Source organism: Nannospalax galili, unplaced genomic scaffold, assembly GCF_000622305.1.
Source record: "Nannospalax galili isolate Female #2095 unplaced genomic scaffold, S.galili_v1.0 scaffold741, whole genome shotgun sequence".
NCBI classification, from domain to species: Eukaryota; Metazoa; Chordata; class Mammalia; order Rodentia; family Spalacidae; genus Nannospalax; species Nannospalax galili.
Window position 1 is genome coordinate 499,530 of NW_008346093.1, and position 14,512 is coordinate 514,041.

The following is a 14,512-nucleotide window of genomic DNA, read 5'->3' on the forward strand; positions in this document are numbered from 1 at the left end:
CAAAAGACATATGGGGACACAAATTTGACTTTATAAATAGCTTTAATATGTATTTATACAATAGAGTATATGAAACTGGGGAGGACAGTAATAGGGAGGAGCAGATAGGGGATCTAAAAACAATAAAAATATATATTCTAAAAAATTTGCAAAAATCAATAAAAAGGGAGATAGACAATCATATTGCCTATTTCCTACAGTGACCACAAACAGCTAATAAGCAGTTTTTTCATAAACACCCAGTGTACAAAGACTAGTACAATAAAACATATTTAAACTGGCATGGAACTAATTCAAGTATAAAACTCTCACTCTAAGTGAATTAGGTTTCTTTTATATTTAGTGGTAACTTTTATTAAAAACAGTGTAAGTACTGTTATAAAAATTTATCCTTGAGGAGGAACAGGCTATTTCATAGTTCTACTATATCTCTCTACAGATTTATTATTGGTTGTGGAAAAAATAATAACTGCATAATGGAGAAACCATAGCAAGGCGCAGATGGGCAATATATGTGCCTCTGAATGTGATAACCAGAGAAGGGCATGATGTCACTTGTGTAGTATTCCATCTAGAAGTACATAACATGAGCCTAGTTACAAGGAAACATCAGGCAAATCACAAATGAGGAACATGCTGGGAAGAGGGTTAAAAAGGGAGGATGCTGTTCAAAAGACACTAATGCCTTATAAGACAGGGGCTGTGGAAGTGTTCCAGATTAACAATACTGAACAGATGCTATCAATAAATGTTTTAGCTGGCCTTGGGTTGGGTTCTATATGTAAGGCCAAGATGCTATGTATACATTATATGTCAATTTGAGAAAGAAGAGCATGAGTAGGAAAAGGCTCTGCACTGTTGAATGCACTGAGGGTGAGAGATATACTGTAGTTTAAAGGGAAATATCCTTATTTTTGGAAACACAGACTGAAGCATCGAGACAAATCTAGTGAATGCAACAAAATCTTGACAACAGATAAACCTCAGGAAGTAATGCATGGATGTTCCCTGAACTATTTTATAAATTTAAAACTATTTTAAAATAGTTTTAAAATAAATCACTTGCATATTAAAAAATGACCTTTAATCTTAATTCAATTCCTATAAACGTCCTAGGAAGACATTTTAAAATATATAAGCAAGATTATCCTAAAATTGATTCAGAAAGGCAAAAAGAAAGGAAGACATTTTAAAATATATAAGCAAGATTATCCTAAAATTGATTCAGAAAGGCAAAAAGAAAGGAATATGAATAGCCAAACAACTTTGGTAAGATGGAATAAAGTTAGAGACTTCACATTACCTAATTTTAAGATTTACTATAAGGTGCATTAATGAAGGCACTTTAGTACTGGTGATGGGAAAGATTACAACACAACAGAACAAACAAACTGTAAACTCCTAGATAAAAACACAGGGTCTGGGCATGGTGGTACACACCTGTACTCACAGCACTTAGAGGCTGAGAGGCAGAAGGATCAAGAGTTTCTAGCCAGACAGGACTACACAGTCAGTCTGAGACCAATCTGGACCATAAAACAAGACCTAAAAAACAAACAAACCATGAAATAAAACAACCCCTCCCTTGGGGGCAGAAGCAGGTAGATCTCTGTGTTTGAGGCCAATCTGGTCTACGTAGTGAGTTTGAGGCCAGCCAAAACTACATAGTGAGACCCTGTCTCAAAAACAAAACAACCAACCAACAAACCAACTATCCCTCTAAAAAAAATCCACAAAACAAAACAAGCCAAGAACCAAAACACAAACAAATAAAAACCCCACAGGGGTAAACACCAATGTGAACCTGTGGATTGGGAAAAATATTTGCAGGGTATATTTCTGGCAAGGCATTAATACCCCCCCCCCGAGAGAACTCAATAGCAAGTAAGCAACTCCACTTGAAAATGGGCAAGTAATCTGAACAGACACATAGACACATCTAAAAAAAGACATACAGGCAGACATGCTAGCATGAATCTGTAAATACAGGATTTGAGAGGCCAGCCTACACTACTACATAGGAAGTTCAATGTTAGCCCAGGACACTGTCTAAAAAAAAGACATAAAAATGCCCAATAGATATGTGAAAAAAATATTCAATATCACTACTCATTACATTGAATATGTATACAAATTCAAACCATGAGCCATCATCTCATATTTTTCAGAATGGCTATTATCAAAAATAAGAATTATAACAGTGTTATTGAGGATGTGAAGTAAAGGGAGCCCTGTACATGATTGGTAGGAATGGAAATCAGTAAAGCCATATGAAAACAATGTAAAGGTTTTAAAAGAACATAAAATACAACCAGGATATGATCTGGCAATCCGTCTTCTGAGCATATAGCCAAAAATTTGAGTTATGTTCAACAGACATCTATAGCCTGAGTTCACTGTAGTACTATTCACAATCTACCAAAATGTTCATCACCTTCCTCAGCCTCCCAAATGCTGGGATTATACCTATATGCCATCATGCCCAGCAGATAACTGATTTAAGGTAGGAGGTCAGACAGACAGGGCCTGGGTATTTGTTACTAGATGGTTCCATTTATACCATATAATTGAAATAACAAAATTCCTGAAAGAGAACAGACAGTAGCTTCCAACAGTCCAGGTATGTGTATGGAACAATGAATGCGGCCTTGAGGGAGCCTGAAAGTGATGCAGTTTCTGTGCCTGATCATATCAATGTCAATACCCCAATTATGACACCGTACTATAGTTCTGAAAGACGTTTCCATTGAAGAAAAGGGTATACAGGACCTCTCTGTATTATTCTTCAAACTGTGCATAAATCAATCATCTCAAACAGAAATGTATAATTTCAGAATAAGATTATTAGATTTTGATGACACAATTGAGAATTATAATGACAAAGACTAGATCTATGGCTGCCTGAGATTATGGAAGGGAGCGAATACGACTATAAAAGAATAGCACGAGACAGCTTTTTCGGGTGACGAAACTATTCTCCATACCACTGATCAGTTAGTTACATCAATGTAGATGTGTTAACATTTAGCAACTTATATAAAGGCGAGATCAATTTCACTGTAATTTAAAATTTTTAAATTGAATGGTAATCTGTGACTATCTCTAGGAGTTTGTCCTTTAGTCGAAAGGGAATTGAAAATCCAACTGAAAAAATATTTTAAGAAAATCATTTGAAAGAGAAGCAGCTTCCCTAAGAGATTTCATTCCCAAATTATATTCTGATTGTGTCTCCATTCTCTCTAAGGAATGTTATGGGAAATAACTGCAGGAAACCAGGGACACATTTATCACTAATCTATTACTGAAGAGACTGTCACATGAAGACACAGCAAATAAATGTAATAAAGTGCAATTCCAGGAAACCTTGGCTTCCCCTAAGGCCTTAGTATGCTCTAGAAAATAGTATCCTAATGAATAAGGCAAACCATAGCTGCCAGAAGGCACAATGACAAACTGGAAAGTCCACAGGTGATCCTAACTAAGGCCTTAACAAGTTTTCAGCTTTACAATGGTGCAAAATTGATATACCTTAAGTAGGAGCCACACTTGGAATTCTGATTTCTCCTGGGCTAGAGATCCTTGATACTATACTCTCTCATGTTGCTAGGCATCAGCATTGAGAAACAGCTCCCAGTCAGCCATGTCATCACCAGAAGGAAACATCCTATAATCCACAGTATACTGTGCTGCCAGGATGTTCAGTGGGATAGGGGTATTAAATGAATTTTCAATGTATGAGCTGACATAAACTCGTAAGTCAAGAAGCATCTGTATCTGTTACTCTTAAGTCCTCAATGCAATTACAATCTAACTTGACCTTGATTGGCTATTCCTCATTTTCTCTGATCCCAGTTAATTTCCTATTTTTATGACACTAATTCCTATATATTTCATCACACTTAAATAAAATATAGGAATAGACAGACAACATACTTACTTGAGGTTTGGCCATTTCCAGTTCTTCTTGGAAGACAGATATATGAAAGTTGAGCTGGAATGTAAGAAGAGAGTCCCATCAGATTTGCAGTGCCCAGAATCATCTGTCTAGAAATCCCCTCACATGAGTTAGCCAAGAGACCACTCTCTGGAAGCATAAGGACAACTATGATATAATTTTATTATTTTTTTATTTTATGTGTATGTGTGTATTGTCTGCATGTAAGTAAGTGCACTCGTGTTGTGCAATGACTGTGGAGGTAAGAAGAGGCTGTTGGATCCCCTGGGACTGGAGTTATGGACAGTTGTTAGCTGCCAGGTGGGTTCTGGGATTTGAACCTGGGTCTTCTGCAAACACAACCAGTGTTCTTAACCACTGAGGCATCTCTCTAGCCCCGGAAAAACTGTGTTTTAATTATAACCCGTATATTTTTAACTATGTCATATGAAGTATAAACACAAAAGGCTTGTGTGTGTGTGTAAAAATTGTACACTGATCCAGAAATTCTTTGTAGGCATTCTCCTTAATGAAGTAATTTATTATAATGCATAATTTCTCCTTAAGTAACTTCATCTCAGCATTGCTTTTTTCCCCTTGTGCATGCTAAGGAAGTGCTGTACCATTGAAATATATCACTATCTCCAAGAATTAATTTTTTGGGGGGTCTTTTTGAAACAGGGCCTCCCTGTAGCCCCAGCTGACCTGGAACTCACTATGTAGACTAGGCTGGCCTTGAACTCACGGAGATCCGCCTGCCTCTGACTCCCAAGTGCTGGGACTACAGGTATGTGCCACCACACCCAGCATAATTTTAATAATGCCAAACCTAAGCAATCCCTTAAAACTCATAATAAGTGAACAAACAGATATTCAGGGTGAAGTACTATACAACTATTAAAAATAATGTATGGAATTGCACACTTATCTACATGTTTTGTGGTACATGTAGCTGAAATAAACGTTTACAAATGTTATGGAAAAACATCTTAAGCTGAATTAAATTTCTAAATGAAAAAGGTTATGAAACTGAAGAAATACTTCTTAAAGCTAAAGTTAAATGTTAACTATAAAGTTATACATAGCACTCTATGCCTATAAATGGACGTTTAAATTGGGAGCTAAAATTGGTTCCTGATTTCTTTTCCTCTATTTCCCAATTAATTTATAATCCAAATGTTATTAAATGCTAAAATTGGAACTTTAGAACTAACTAGTATCCAAATGATGCCTTAATTCACCCACTTCAGGCCCTCCCTGCCCACCCCATCCAGACTCCAAACCAGCCAAAGCCTGCTAAATCCCCATTGGTGGTGCCTCTTCCTTTTCCTCACCTCACTGGGGTCGTCTCGCTCAGGTGCTCCAAAGACGCTTTTAGGTATTGGTGCAACCCAGGTTCCTGCCTCGGGGCTAGGATGAACTGTCAGAAGAGAGGGCGAGGTGGCTCGCGACTAAAGATGCGGGTGAGGGATGCGCATGAACCCTTTGTGCAGGCCGCTGTGCTGGAAAATGTGCCAGAGTTTAATAAAACCCACTCAATCCTAACCAGCCCCATAACTTTGTCCACAGACTCGAATTCACTGACCTCTCGAGCCCCCATCAACCCTCCTATCTCTCACATCAATGACACTCACAAACTTCCCTTCCCTCATCCCCCAGAACTTCCCATCACTCAGCTCGCCACTCCCAGCGCTCGCCCCGCAACCGCACTCAACCAGATTTTCTGCGCGCTGTGGAGTAGACCATCACAAGAACAGCCCTGACAAACACTTCCGCTTCGGTTCGACTCGATGGCCCTGCGGCGTAAGCGGCCACAGCCGTTGGCTCTGAGCACGCTCAGTGATGCCTCTGAGACCGCGTCCGCCAATAGTCAACATGGCGCCGCGAGGGCTACGCGGCCTGGGCGCCGGCACAGGGGGAAGGTGGCCGCATTGGTGACGTCACTGTTCGGGGGCGGTGGTTGTGTCCACTGTTTTTCTTTAGTCAGGGGTGGTATTGCAGAGCAGGCGTTCACTTTCATCTACAGAGATCAGCGTTTCTAAGACATCAGGCACCAATATTCTTATGGCAGGGTGGAGAAGGGGAGTGCCTAATTAAGAAAACTATTCTAACAGGAAGGAATTTCGTGTCTGGAATTCTGAGGGCAGCAACGAGGTTGCAGGCGTAATTAACAGAAAGACAAAATGTGGGAAAAGCCATTCAATGTATAGATCTGGAGTTTACATTCTAGCGTATAAAGTACCGTAGGATTCTACAGACAACAATCTGAAGAATTCACAGCTATATGGGACCACAAACACAGTGGGGAATGAAATGGGTAGTATATTAAATGGAGGCTGACACTGTCTCTCTAGAGAGAGTAGTCTGTTGCAAAAAGGAAGTGTAGGTGTTGGCTACGTCCTGTAGATCCTCCCCAGCCAGGGATAAGGTTCATATTTTATTCTGGACATCATGAGAAACTTTAAAAGCGATACAGTTTTTAAAAGACTAGTCTGAAATCTAGTATTATCTACTACAGTTAAAATTACATGTATAGCTGCAAACAGTACCCTAGTTACTGCTGGCTGGGGCCCTTTTGCTCTAACCAGATAGAAATGGGCAGACAAGATTTTAGATCACTGGTCTTTGGCAATTTTTGTTTTTCTCCTTGTTTGGTGGCAAGGCAGGTGGTGGACTAAGTAAGTGGTGCCCTCTAGTGGTACAATCCTCACAGGACCTCAGGTAAGGGTCCTTTAGCCCTAGACCTGTTTGGATCAATTACAGTTATTTGTTTTGAACCAACCACACCTTTGCCTCTTTAGCACCAGACACCACAGACCTTCTGCTAGACCATCTGGGGAAACCCTCCCCCGTCAGGTTGCAGGGTCTTCTTGGGTTCTCCAAGGTTTGTGACAGCAGAAAGTCTGGCACAAACTGGTTCAAACAGCCCTGGCAGAGGTTATGTCTTTAGGAGCCCGAATAATCAACTGTAATCCTTGTGTAGTTCTCTCAAGGTGTCAGTGGAGTGTTTAAAATGGCTGGTGATGGCATAAAGTTAATTGGGATGGCTGTTTGACTGACAGTCATTTTACTCAAGGAAGCCAGGGCAGCAAGTGAGAGTCCAACAGCTGCCAATTGCTGTGCCCATTCCCGCCCCCATTCGCTGTCTTTGCTTATTTAGAGACAAATGGAAATCTGAAGGATTGTTTACAATAAGAACTTAAAGAGCTCATCATGAACATTAATGGTGACTTATAACAGATTTTAACAGTACTGTAACATTGCTTAACACCTGCCCCATGTACCAGGAAGAAGTGGGTCCTCCAGACTCTTTAAGGAGAATGAAATCTCTGAGGAGGAAACAAGACATGTGAGAAAGATTGAGGTAGCATGGAGGTTAAGGGGAAAAAACACCTCAGGTTAATTTGGAGGCAATACAAATTTCTAAATACAATGGATTTATAGGAATTTACCGTTGAAAAATAAGTACCAAATAAAAGGTTACCTGTGTAAATTTGATGAGGAAACTGGGTGTTTTAGAGAAAGCCAAGTTCTAGTTGGCAGTTAGCAGCAGCAGTCCTTGTCCTAAACTGTACTGCATGTTCAAAATGCCTGAGAGTAAAGAGACATCAGCAATGAATGAACAGCCATTTCCCAGGTCAGTGGGCCTCAGCTTTTGTCTCAAGGACATCCCTGATGAATTCAAGTTAGATCTAGGCAAAAGCCCCTGCGTTAGGTCATAGGCATGTAAAGGAAAATCTCAACAGTCTCACTGCCCCCATCAGTCCAGAGAGTTCCAGAGTTCCAGAGAGAAATACTTGCTCAAGGTCACAAGTTCTCCAAGTTAGATCCATAACTCAATAAGATTCTTTTGTTTATTCAACATTTTACAGAATTTCTGAAAGATATCTGAGGAGCTTCATTCTAGAACCATTAAGACTAGCCAAGGAATGGACACAAGGCAAAGATAGAAAGTAGAGAAGGAACTCAGATTTCTTGCTCCTTGAGGGATCACCACCTCCTGAGCCTTATGGCCTTCCCTAGTTTTATTCTGTTGTGGTAAGTACCATGTCTAAAAGCAATTTGAGGAGGAAAGGTTTTATTTAATCTTACACTTCCAGGTCATAATTCATCACTGAGTGAAACAAGGTCAGGAACTCAAGGCAGGAAGTCAAAGCAGAAACCATGGAGGAATGCGGTCTGCTGCCTTGCTCTCTGGCTATTGCTCAGCTATCTTTGTTATACAGTACAGGCCCACCTGCCTATAGATGGTGCTGTCTACAGTGGGCTGAGCCCTCCCACATCAATCATCAACCAAGGCAATCTTTCACAGATGTAGCCACAAGCCAATATGATCTGTTAATTCAGGTCCTCTCTTCCCAGATGACTTTAGGTTATGTCAAGTTGACAGTAAAAACTAGCCATCTGGCCCCTTTCTTCCCACAAACATCATCCTCATTACCTTGTACATCCCCCACTCACACACACACATTTTTACATATTCAGAGGGAGGTATCCTTTTGGGTTGCTGGGAATGGAAGTATGGTGATTCCAAGATCCAGAAGTGTTTCTGAGCTAGTGATATTTCCCATCAAAAACTACTTTTGGATTCACAGAGCACACTCTTAAGCTCCTGTTGGAGAGTCAGGACTCCTGCTTTCTGTTCTATTCTGCCACCAGGCTCTATCATGTATTTTGATCATACAGTAGTCTAAGTAGAATGTGACTAGGTGAAGAGGTATGGAAAGATGATGGGTAAGTGAAGTGGTTCCATGACAGAGTCTGTGTGATGTGGCACTGTTGTGGAACTCTGTCTTCCAGGCACGGCAGGGCCATTTCTGTCTTGAAATCAGAACAGATAGTGAGACCCTCACAATATTGGGCCCACTAATATTCCCTACTGGAGGGGAAAGAGGTCTCACTAGGCACATGAGGCAGAGCATGAGGAGTTCATGAATGGCTCACAAGGTGGCCCACAAAACTACTATAGAGGTGCCTCAGAAGATGCATGAGGCCTCACCCCCGAGGATATATGAGTATTTAATGGTTTCTCAGGAAGGAGGATTGTATTTCAATGATGTAGCTGCCTCATAAGTTGCCCATTCTTCTAATGGTAACTCCTCATTTACACTCTTGTACATAACTCCAATGAAACTCACTAAGTCTAGACTTGGATAGAATGGTTTGGACTTGGACTCACTAAGCTAGACTTGGATAGAATGGTTTCTTTGGTCTATTGTTGGTGCCCTATCTATGGGGAATAGATGTTTGTTCACAACTCCTCAGGAAAAGTTCAGGCAACAGGTAATTAAAATCAAAGGCAATGAGAAAGGCCTATATGTTTGCTATGTCATCATTTCAACCTTTTAGATACATCTTATACCAGTTACAAAAGTTTTATCATTGTGAGCAGTCACTTTAGACCATGAGAAAGCAGGTGAGGTTGGCAGAGTAATAACACACAAAGAGCCAGGTCTCTGATGATCTTAGAGCAACTATACCAACATTAAATTACCTGCCTCCAAGAGAAGAATTCTCTCACCTCTTCTTGAAGGCAACACTATTTGTGGTGGTTTTTGTCTGTGCACTCAAACAGAATCTTTAAGAGAACATCAGCATTTTCCTTCTTGAAAAAATGTGAATGTGAGTAAACAGTTTACACAGGAGTGCAGTGGATAATAATGGTGGGTAAAGGCCAAATTTGGAGTGAATGAGCACAAAGAGAGGAATAAGTGATGGAATGAAGATGAATTAGCAGCAGAGTAGGATGGCATGTAGTAGAGTATAGGAATGATTGTTATGGTTTAGATTTTAAATGTCCCCCAAAACCTTGTCCTCAATGCAGCCGTGTTCAGATGTGTGCCTTTAGGCTTTAACTGGATCATTGAGACTCTGACATCATAAGGTGATTCATTCGTATTTCTCTCTCTCTCTCTCTCTCTCTCTCTCTCTCTGCCTGCCATGAAGTGAGCTGCTGTGCTCTACTACATTCTCCCCACCATGATATTCTGCTTTACCCCAGAAACAATGAAGACAAGTGACCATGAACTAAAACTTCTGAAACAATGAGGCATAATAAACCTTTCCTCTTTATAAGCTGTTTCGCTCAGATATTGTCATAGCAACAGAAAGATGACAAACACAATCACTATTAGATTAGGGATTAGATCATTACATTTTAAAAATTAATTTGAGATTATAGATGAGAATCAGTATATGATGGGATAATGAAGCACAATCTATGTGAAAAAAGGTAGAAGTGAGTGCCAACTGTTAATGAATGAACAACCAAAGGCACTGTGTGAATGGAGTTGATGAATACTTAGGATTAAAAAGTGACTAAATGATTTGTGAGATATAGTATGAATGAGGAGAGAGAATTTAGGGGAAAAGTCAGATGGAATGGGGGTAAGATGGGACATATAGGGAGGAATGGGGTGTACCTGGAGAGAGAATAAAGATTAATGTGAATAAGGTTGAGATGTAGGGGTACTATGAGGGGGAAGGGGCATTGCTGGAATAAATCAGGGCAGGCTGGGGTTAGAAAAAGGTAGTGCATTAAAGTGATCCAGAAGTGTGGTAGGTACCCAGATCCAAACTGGAACCAGCAGGTATCGATGACCTGGAAAGTATGAAGCGATGGAACTAAGGTTCAGGACAATGAGAAAGGATGGCTAGTAGAGAGCAAAAGGTGAAGGAATGGAATGTGGGTTTCATCAGGTAAATAGAAGAGATGAAGGTCACATAGCCAAGTGAGAAAGCAGGGAAATGAGGCCAGATATGAGCAAAAATTTGTGGATTTGAATAGGGGCACTAAGTCAGAGTGTGAGCAACTAGAAATGAATAGACTGGAATGTGAGTAAGAAGAGGGTAACAAAGATTACATTGACGGCATCCTTATATGAATAAGGTAATGGGAGTTCGAGTGAGAATAAACGGAGCTAAAGAAGAGAAAATTGAGCAATTATGGAGGTGACTGAGCACATGGGTACATGTGGGTAACTTGATCTAGTGTTTGGGAGTAATATGTGCCAGAGTTCCAGGAAATAGCAGTGATGGGGATGGTAGTGTGGTGGTTTGAATAAGAATGTCTCCTATAGGCCCCAAGTATCTGAACACTTGGTCCTCAGTTGGTGGTGCTATTTGGAGTGGGTCATTCACCCTTTAGGTGGTGTAGCCATGCTGGAGGAAGTAGGTCATTGGCAGTGGGCTTTGGCCTTGTCCATTTCCAGTTTGTCTTTCTCTGCTTCGTGTGAATACTTGAAGCTGTGAACACTTAGCTTTCTGTTCCAGCTGCCTCCTACCCTGCCTCCCTAGCCATGATGGACTCTTTATCCCTCTGTAACTGTAAACCAAATAAACTTGTATTTTTATAAATTGCCTTGGTCATGGTATTTTATCATAGCAACAGAAAAGTAATTAATACAGATAGCATCTTAGAGAATAGAGAAGGGGAGGTGAGGGAGTGATTGATGAAGATGATTAGGTCCAGAGTAAAAGAACACAGCTGTAGAGTGGACCACGTGAAAGTGAACAGGAGTCATCCAATGCTATGTCAGGAAGTTGAGGTGAAAGTGGAAAGTGATTCTGATTGAAAATGAATGGAGGTAAAGAAGGAATGTGATGTGAGAAAATGTAGGTAATTATAAATAAAGGATTAGGAAGCTGTACAATGAGGCCCGGTGTGAGTGAATCTGTGGAGGAAAGGCAGCGAACTGGGGAACAGAAGGTAGAATGAGAATAAAGGTAAAAAGGTAATTGAGTACAGTGTATTTAATGTCATTTCTAATATGTAATGTGCAGCACAATGTGATTGTAGCATGGGACAGAATCTAGTAAACTGACATAGAATAGCACAGTAAGTGCTGAGAAATGAAGGGGATTGTAAGGATGACTATTATGACTGGAATGTGTCCCCTCTAAAATTCAAGTGTCAGGGCAGGTGAGCTATCTCAGTGGCTAAAGCACTTGCTGTGCAAGCCTCACAAGCTGAGTTCAATCACCAAAACCCATGAAAATATGGATGCAGAGAACTGATACCACAAAGTTGTCCTTTGACCTCCACATGCATGCCATGGCATGCACCCTCTTTTAAAAATCAAGTGTAAGAAAAAATTCTCATTGCCATAGTATTAGAAGGTGGGGCAGTTGGAAAGGTATTTAGGTCATGAGGGTTCCACCATCATGAAAAATTAATATGACTACCAAAAGGGCTTGCAGAAATGGGTTCACTTTGTCCTTCTGCCTTCTTCCACAAAGCCCTAACCAGATGCCGTCACTTTGATCTTGAACTTATCAGCCTCCAAAACTATGAGGAAATATATTTTTGTTTTTAATAAACTACCTAGTCTCGGGTATTCTGCTATAGTAGCACAGACTAAGACCATGAGTAAATGGAGTGATGAGGGGTGGAAAGAGGGCATGATGGTCATATTCTGCAGAGCATAAGGAATTAGAAGAAAGCACAGTGTAGAAGACAGAACTGACTACAGCAGAGGGGGGAACAGAGGCAATGAGTATCAGAGTGAATGAAAAAGGAGGTAGCCATGTGGCAAAGTATGATTACCAAGGCTAGAGTGGGACAGTTAAATATAGGGGAATGTGAACCTAGTGTAAGGCCTAGTATCCAAATCTTGTAAATCTTTTGCATATCCCAACCCCTCTCTTCCTGATCTCTGAATTTTGCCCTTTTTCTTCCCCAATCTCTCTATATATGTCAGTGATTTTCTTTTTCATGTGTGTTTCTCTTGGTATTGGAGGAAATGGTGAAGCCTTCAGGCCTCTGGCTTCTGAGTTCCAGAATCTACTGTTTAGATGCTCATAGAGCCTAGAGTTCCAGAATGCCCCTATTTTTGACCATCACAGGATAAGTCTGAGGCAAGGAATCAGATAGAAAAGCTTTTGGGTCATGTGGGCCTGGGGCACTTCGGTAGTGACCTTGGTAACACTGATGGTTGCCACTGTGGATGCCAAGATTTATGAACGCTGTGAGCTGGCAAGGAAGCTGGAGAAGGCAGGCCTCGATGGATTCAAAGGCTACAGTATTGGAGACTGTGAGATTCCAGCTGCCCCAAGTCTCATCCATACTCCAAACCACCCACTGCGGTCAGATACAGGCCTCCCTTTCCATTTTGTATCTTCTTGGGTTGCCAGAACATGATCCTTTCAGCCACCCATGACTATGATGGCTGCTTTAACTCAACTGTAATGTCATCACATCATCACTGCCTTCACAATCATCATCTTTGTCTCTACCAGTAACACCGTCAAAACTACCAACATCACTACTTTTATTATTACTATTCATAACTTTCACTACCACCATTACTGATATCTCATCAGAATCAACACTTCACAATCAAGCCAAGACTATCACCCTCCCAACTATGACAATTCTTCCTGTTTTCTCCCTTCTTATCCTAGCCTTCCTTATTTTTATGCCCCATGCCTACCTCCTAACTACCCTCTTTCTGTCCCAGGGCTGTGTGTGGCACACTATGAGAGTGGCTTTGACACCTCTTTTGTGGACCACAATCCAGATGGCAGCAGCGAATATGGCATTTTCCAGTTGAACTCTGCCTGGTGGTGTACCAATGGTGTCACACCTACCCAGAACCTCTGCCACATGAATTGTAATGGTAAGGCATGTGTAGGAATGTATGGAAGCCCTGCCAGGCCCCAGTGTCACACACAGAAGGCAATGTCTTCTAAATTCTAATCCCCTGCAAAAGCAGAAAAATAATAGGAAAGGAAGAAATTCCTTAGGTTGTTAGAGATACCATCCTGAATCATTAAGCAGTCTAAACCAAGAGGTTGTCTAGGTCAGGAATACTGCAGACCCCCCCACAACCAACCTCACTCAGAATAGAAGCTGTAGTTTTCTTGAGATTTGGGAAACAGGGAACTTAGCTCCATGTGAAATAGAGAGGGAGACTGTCCTGATTTTGGGTTAACGCTGCCTAGGCTTTGAGGAAAGAAGCATAAGCATGGAAGTAGGAACAAAAGCAGAGTGTCCGTGAAGGGAACTTTGCAGACAAAAATACGGTGTTGATGAAGACAAAATATAAAAGCAATTAAAATTGCTGTCAAGGTTGGCTGAAGTGATCGCTGAGATTGTCTGCAACAGGCCCAAAATGAAGACTACAGTTATCTGAGTCCAGCCCAAGCAGAGGTGAGGTCATCCACAGAAGATATCACTCAAGATTGGCCAAACTGAAGGTTGAGGTTGCCCAGAACTGGATAACATAGAGGATGAGTTAGACTCAGAAAGGTCAAGTGAACAATGAGTATTTTAAAGACTAGATAATATGAAGGTTAAGGGTGTTTCATTTGTGACAACATGGAAATTAAGGTGGTCTAGGATTGGTTAAAATGGAGGCTGAAGTTATAACTAGTCAAAATTGCATTTAAGATTGTCAAGGGAACTGGAGATGGCACCACAGTTAAAAGTGCTTGCTGCTCTTCTAGAGGACCTGAGTTCAATTCCCAGTACTCATGTAACTCTAGCTTTAGGGGAATCTGACATCTTCTTCTGGCCGCTGTGGATACCCACACACATCTCTCTCTCTCTCTCTCTCTCTCTCTCTCTCTCTCTCTCTC

The 14,512-nt window shown here is 40.9% G+C and overlaps 2 protein-coding genes across 10 annotated transcripts in view; one reads left to right on the forward strand and one right to left on the reverse strand.

The window, feature by feature from the left end:
* Positions 1 to 7,438, reverse strand: part of LOC103741630 (zinc finger protein 182) — a 65,234-nt gene extending 57,796 nt beyond the window's left edge. For 2 of the 9 annotated variants that reach the window (XM_029568051.1, XM_017800457.2), the window contains exons 1-2: positions 5,269 to 5,643; positions 3,938 to 3,991 (exon numbers count right to left, since the gene is read on the reverse strand). Coding sequence is in view for 7 of the 9 variants with exons in the window: in XM_029568050.1 (XP_029423910.1) it covers positions 3,938 to 3,952 (15 nt within the window). In the remaining 2 variants the exon portion in view is untranslated. Of the gene's footprint in view, positions 1 to 3,937; positions 3,992 to 5,268; positions 5,817 to 7,418 lie in introns of those variants that run through there. The other 7 variants (XM_029568050.1, XM_008842524.3, XM_008842523.3 and 4 more) reach the window with 7 other exon arrangements.
* Positions 7,439 to 12,821: 5,383 nt separating this feature from the next.
* The window catches only part of LOC103741684 (sperm acrosome-associated protein 5-like), a 3,109-nt gene continuing 1,418 nt past the window's right edge, over positions 12,822 to 14,512 (forward strand). The window contains exons 1-2 of the mRNA XM_008842608.1: positions 12,822 to 12,966; positions 13,393 to 13,551. Coding sequence (XP_008840830.1) covers positions 12,822 to 12,966; positions 13,393 to 13,551 — 304 coding nt within the window. The remainder of the gene's footprint in view (positions 12,967 to 13,392; positions 13,552 to 14,512) is intronic.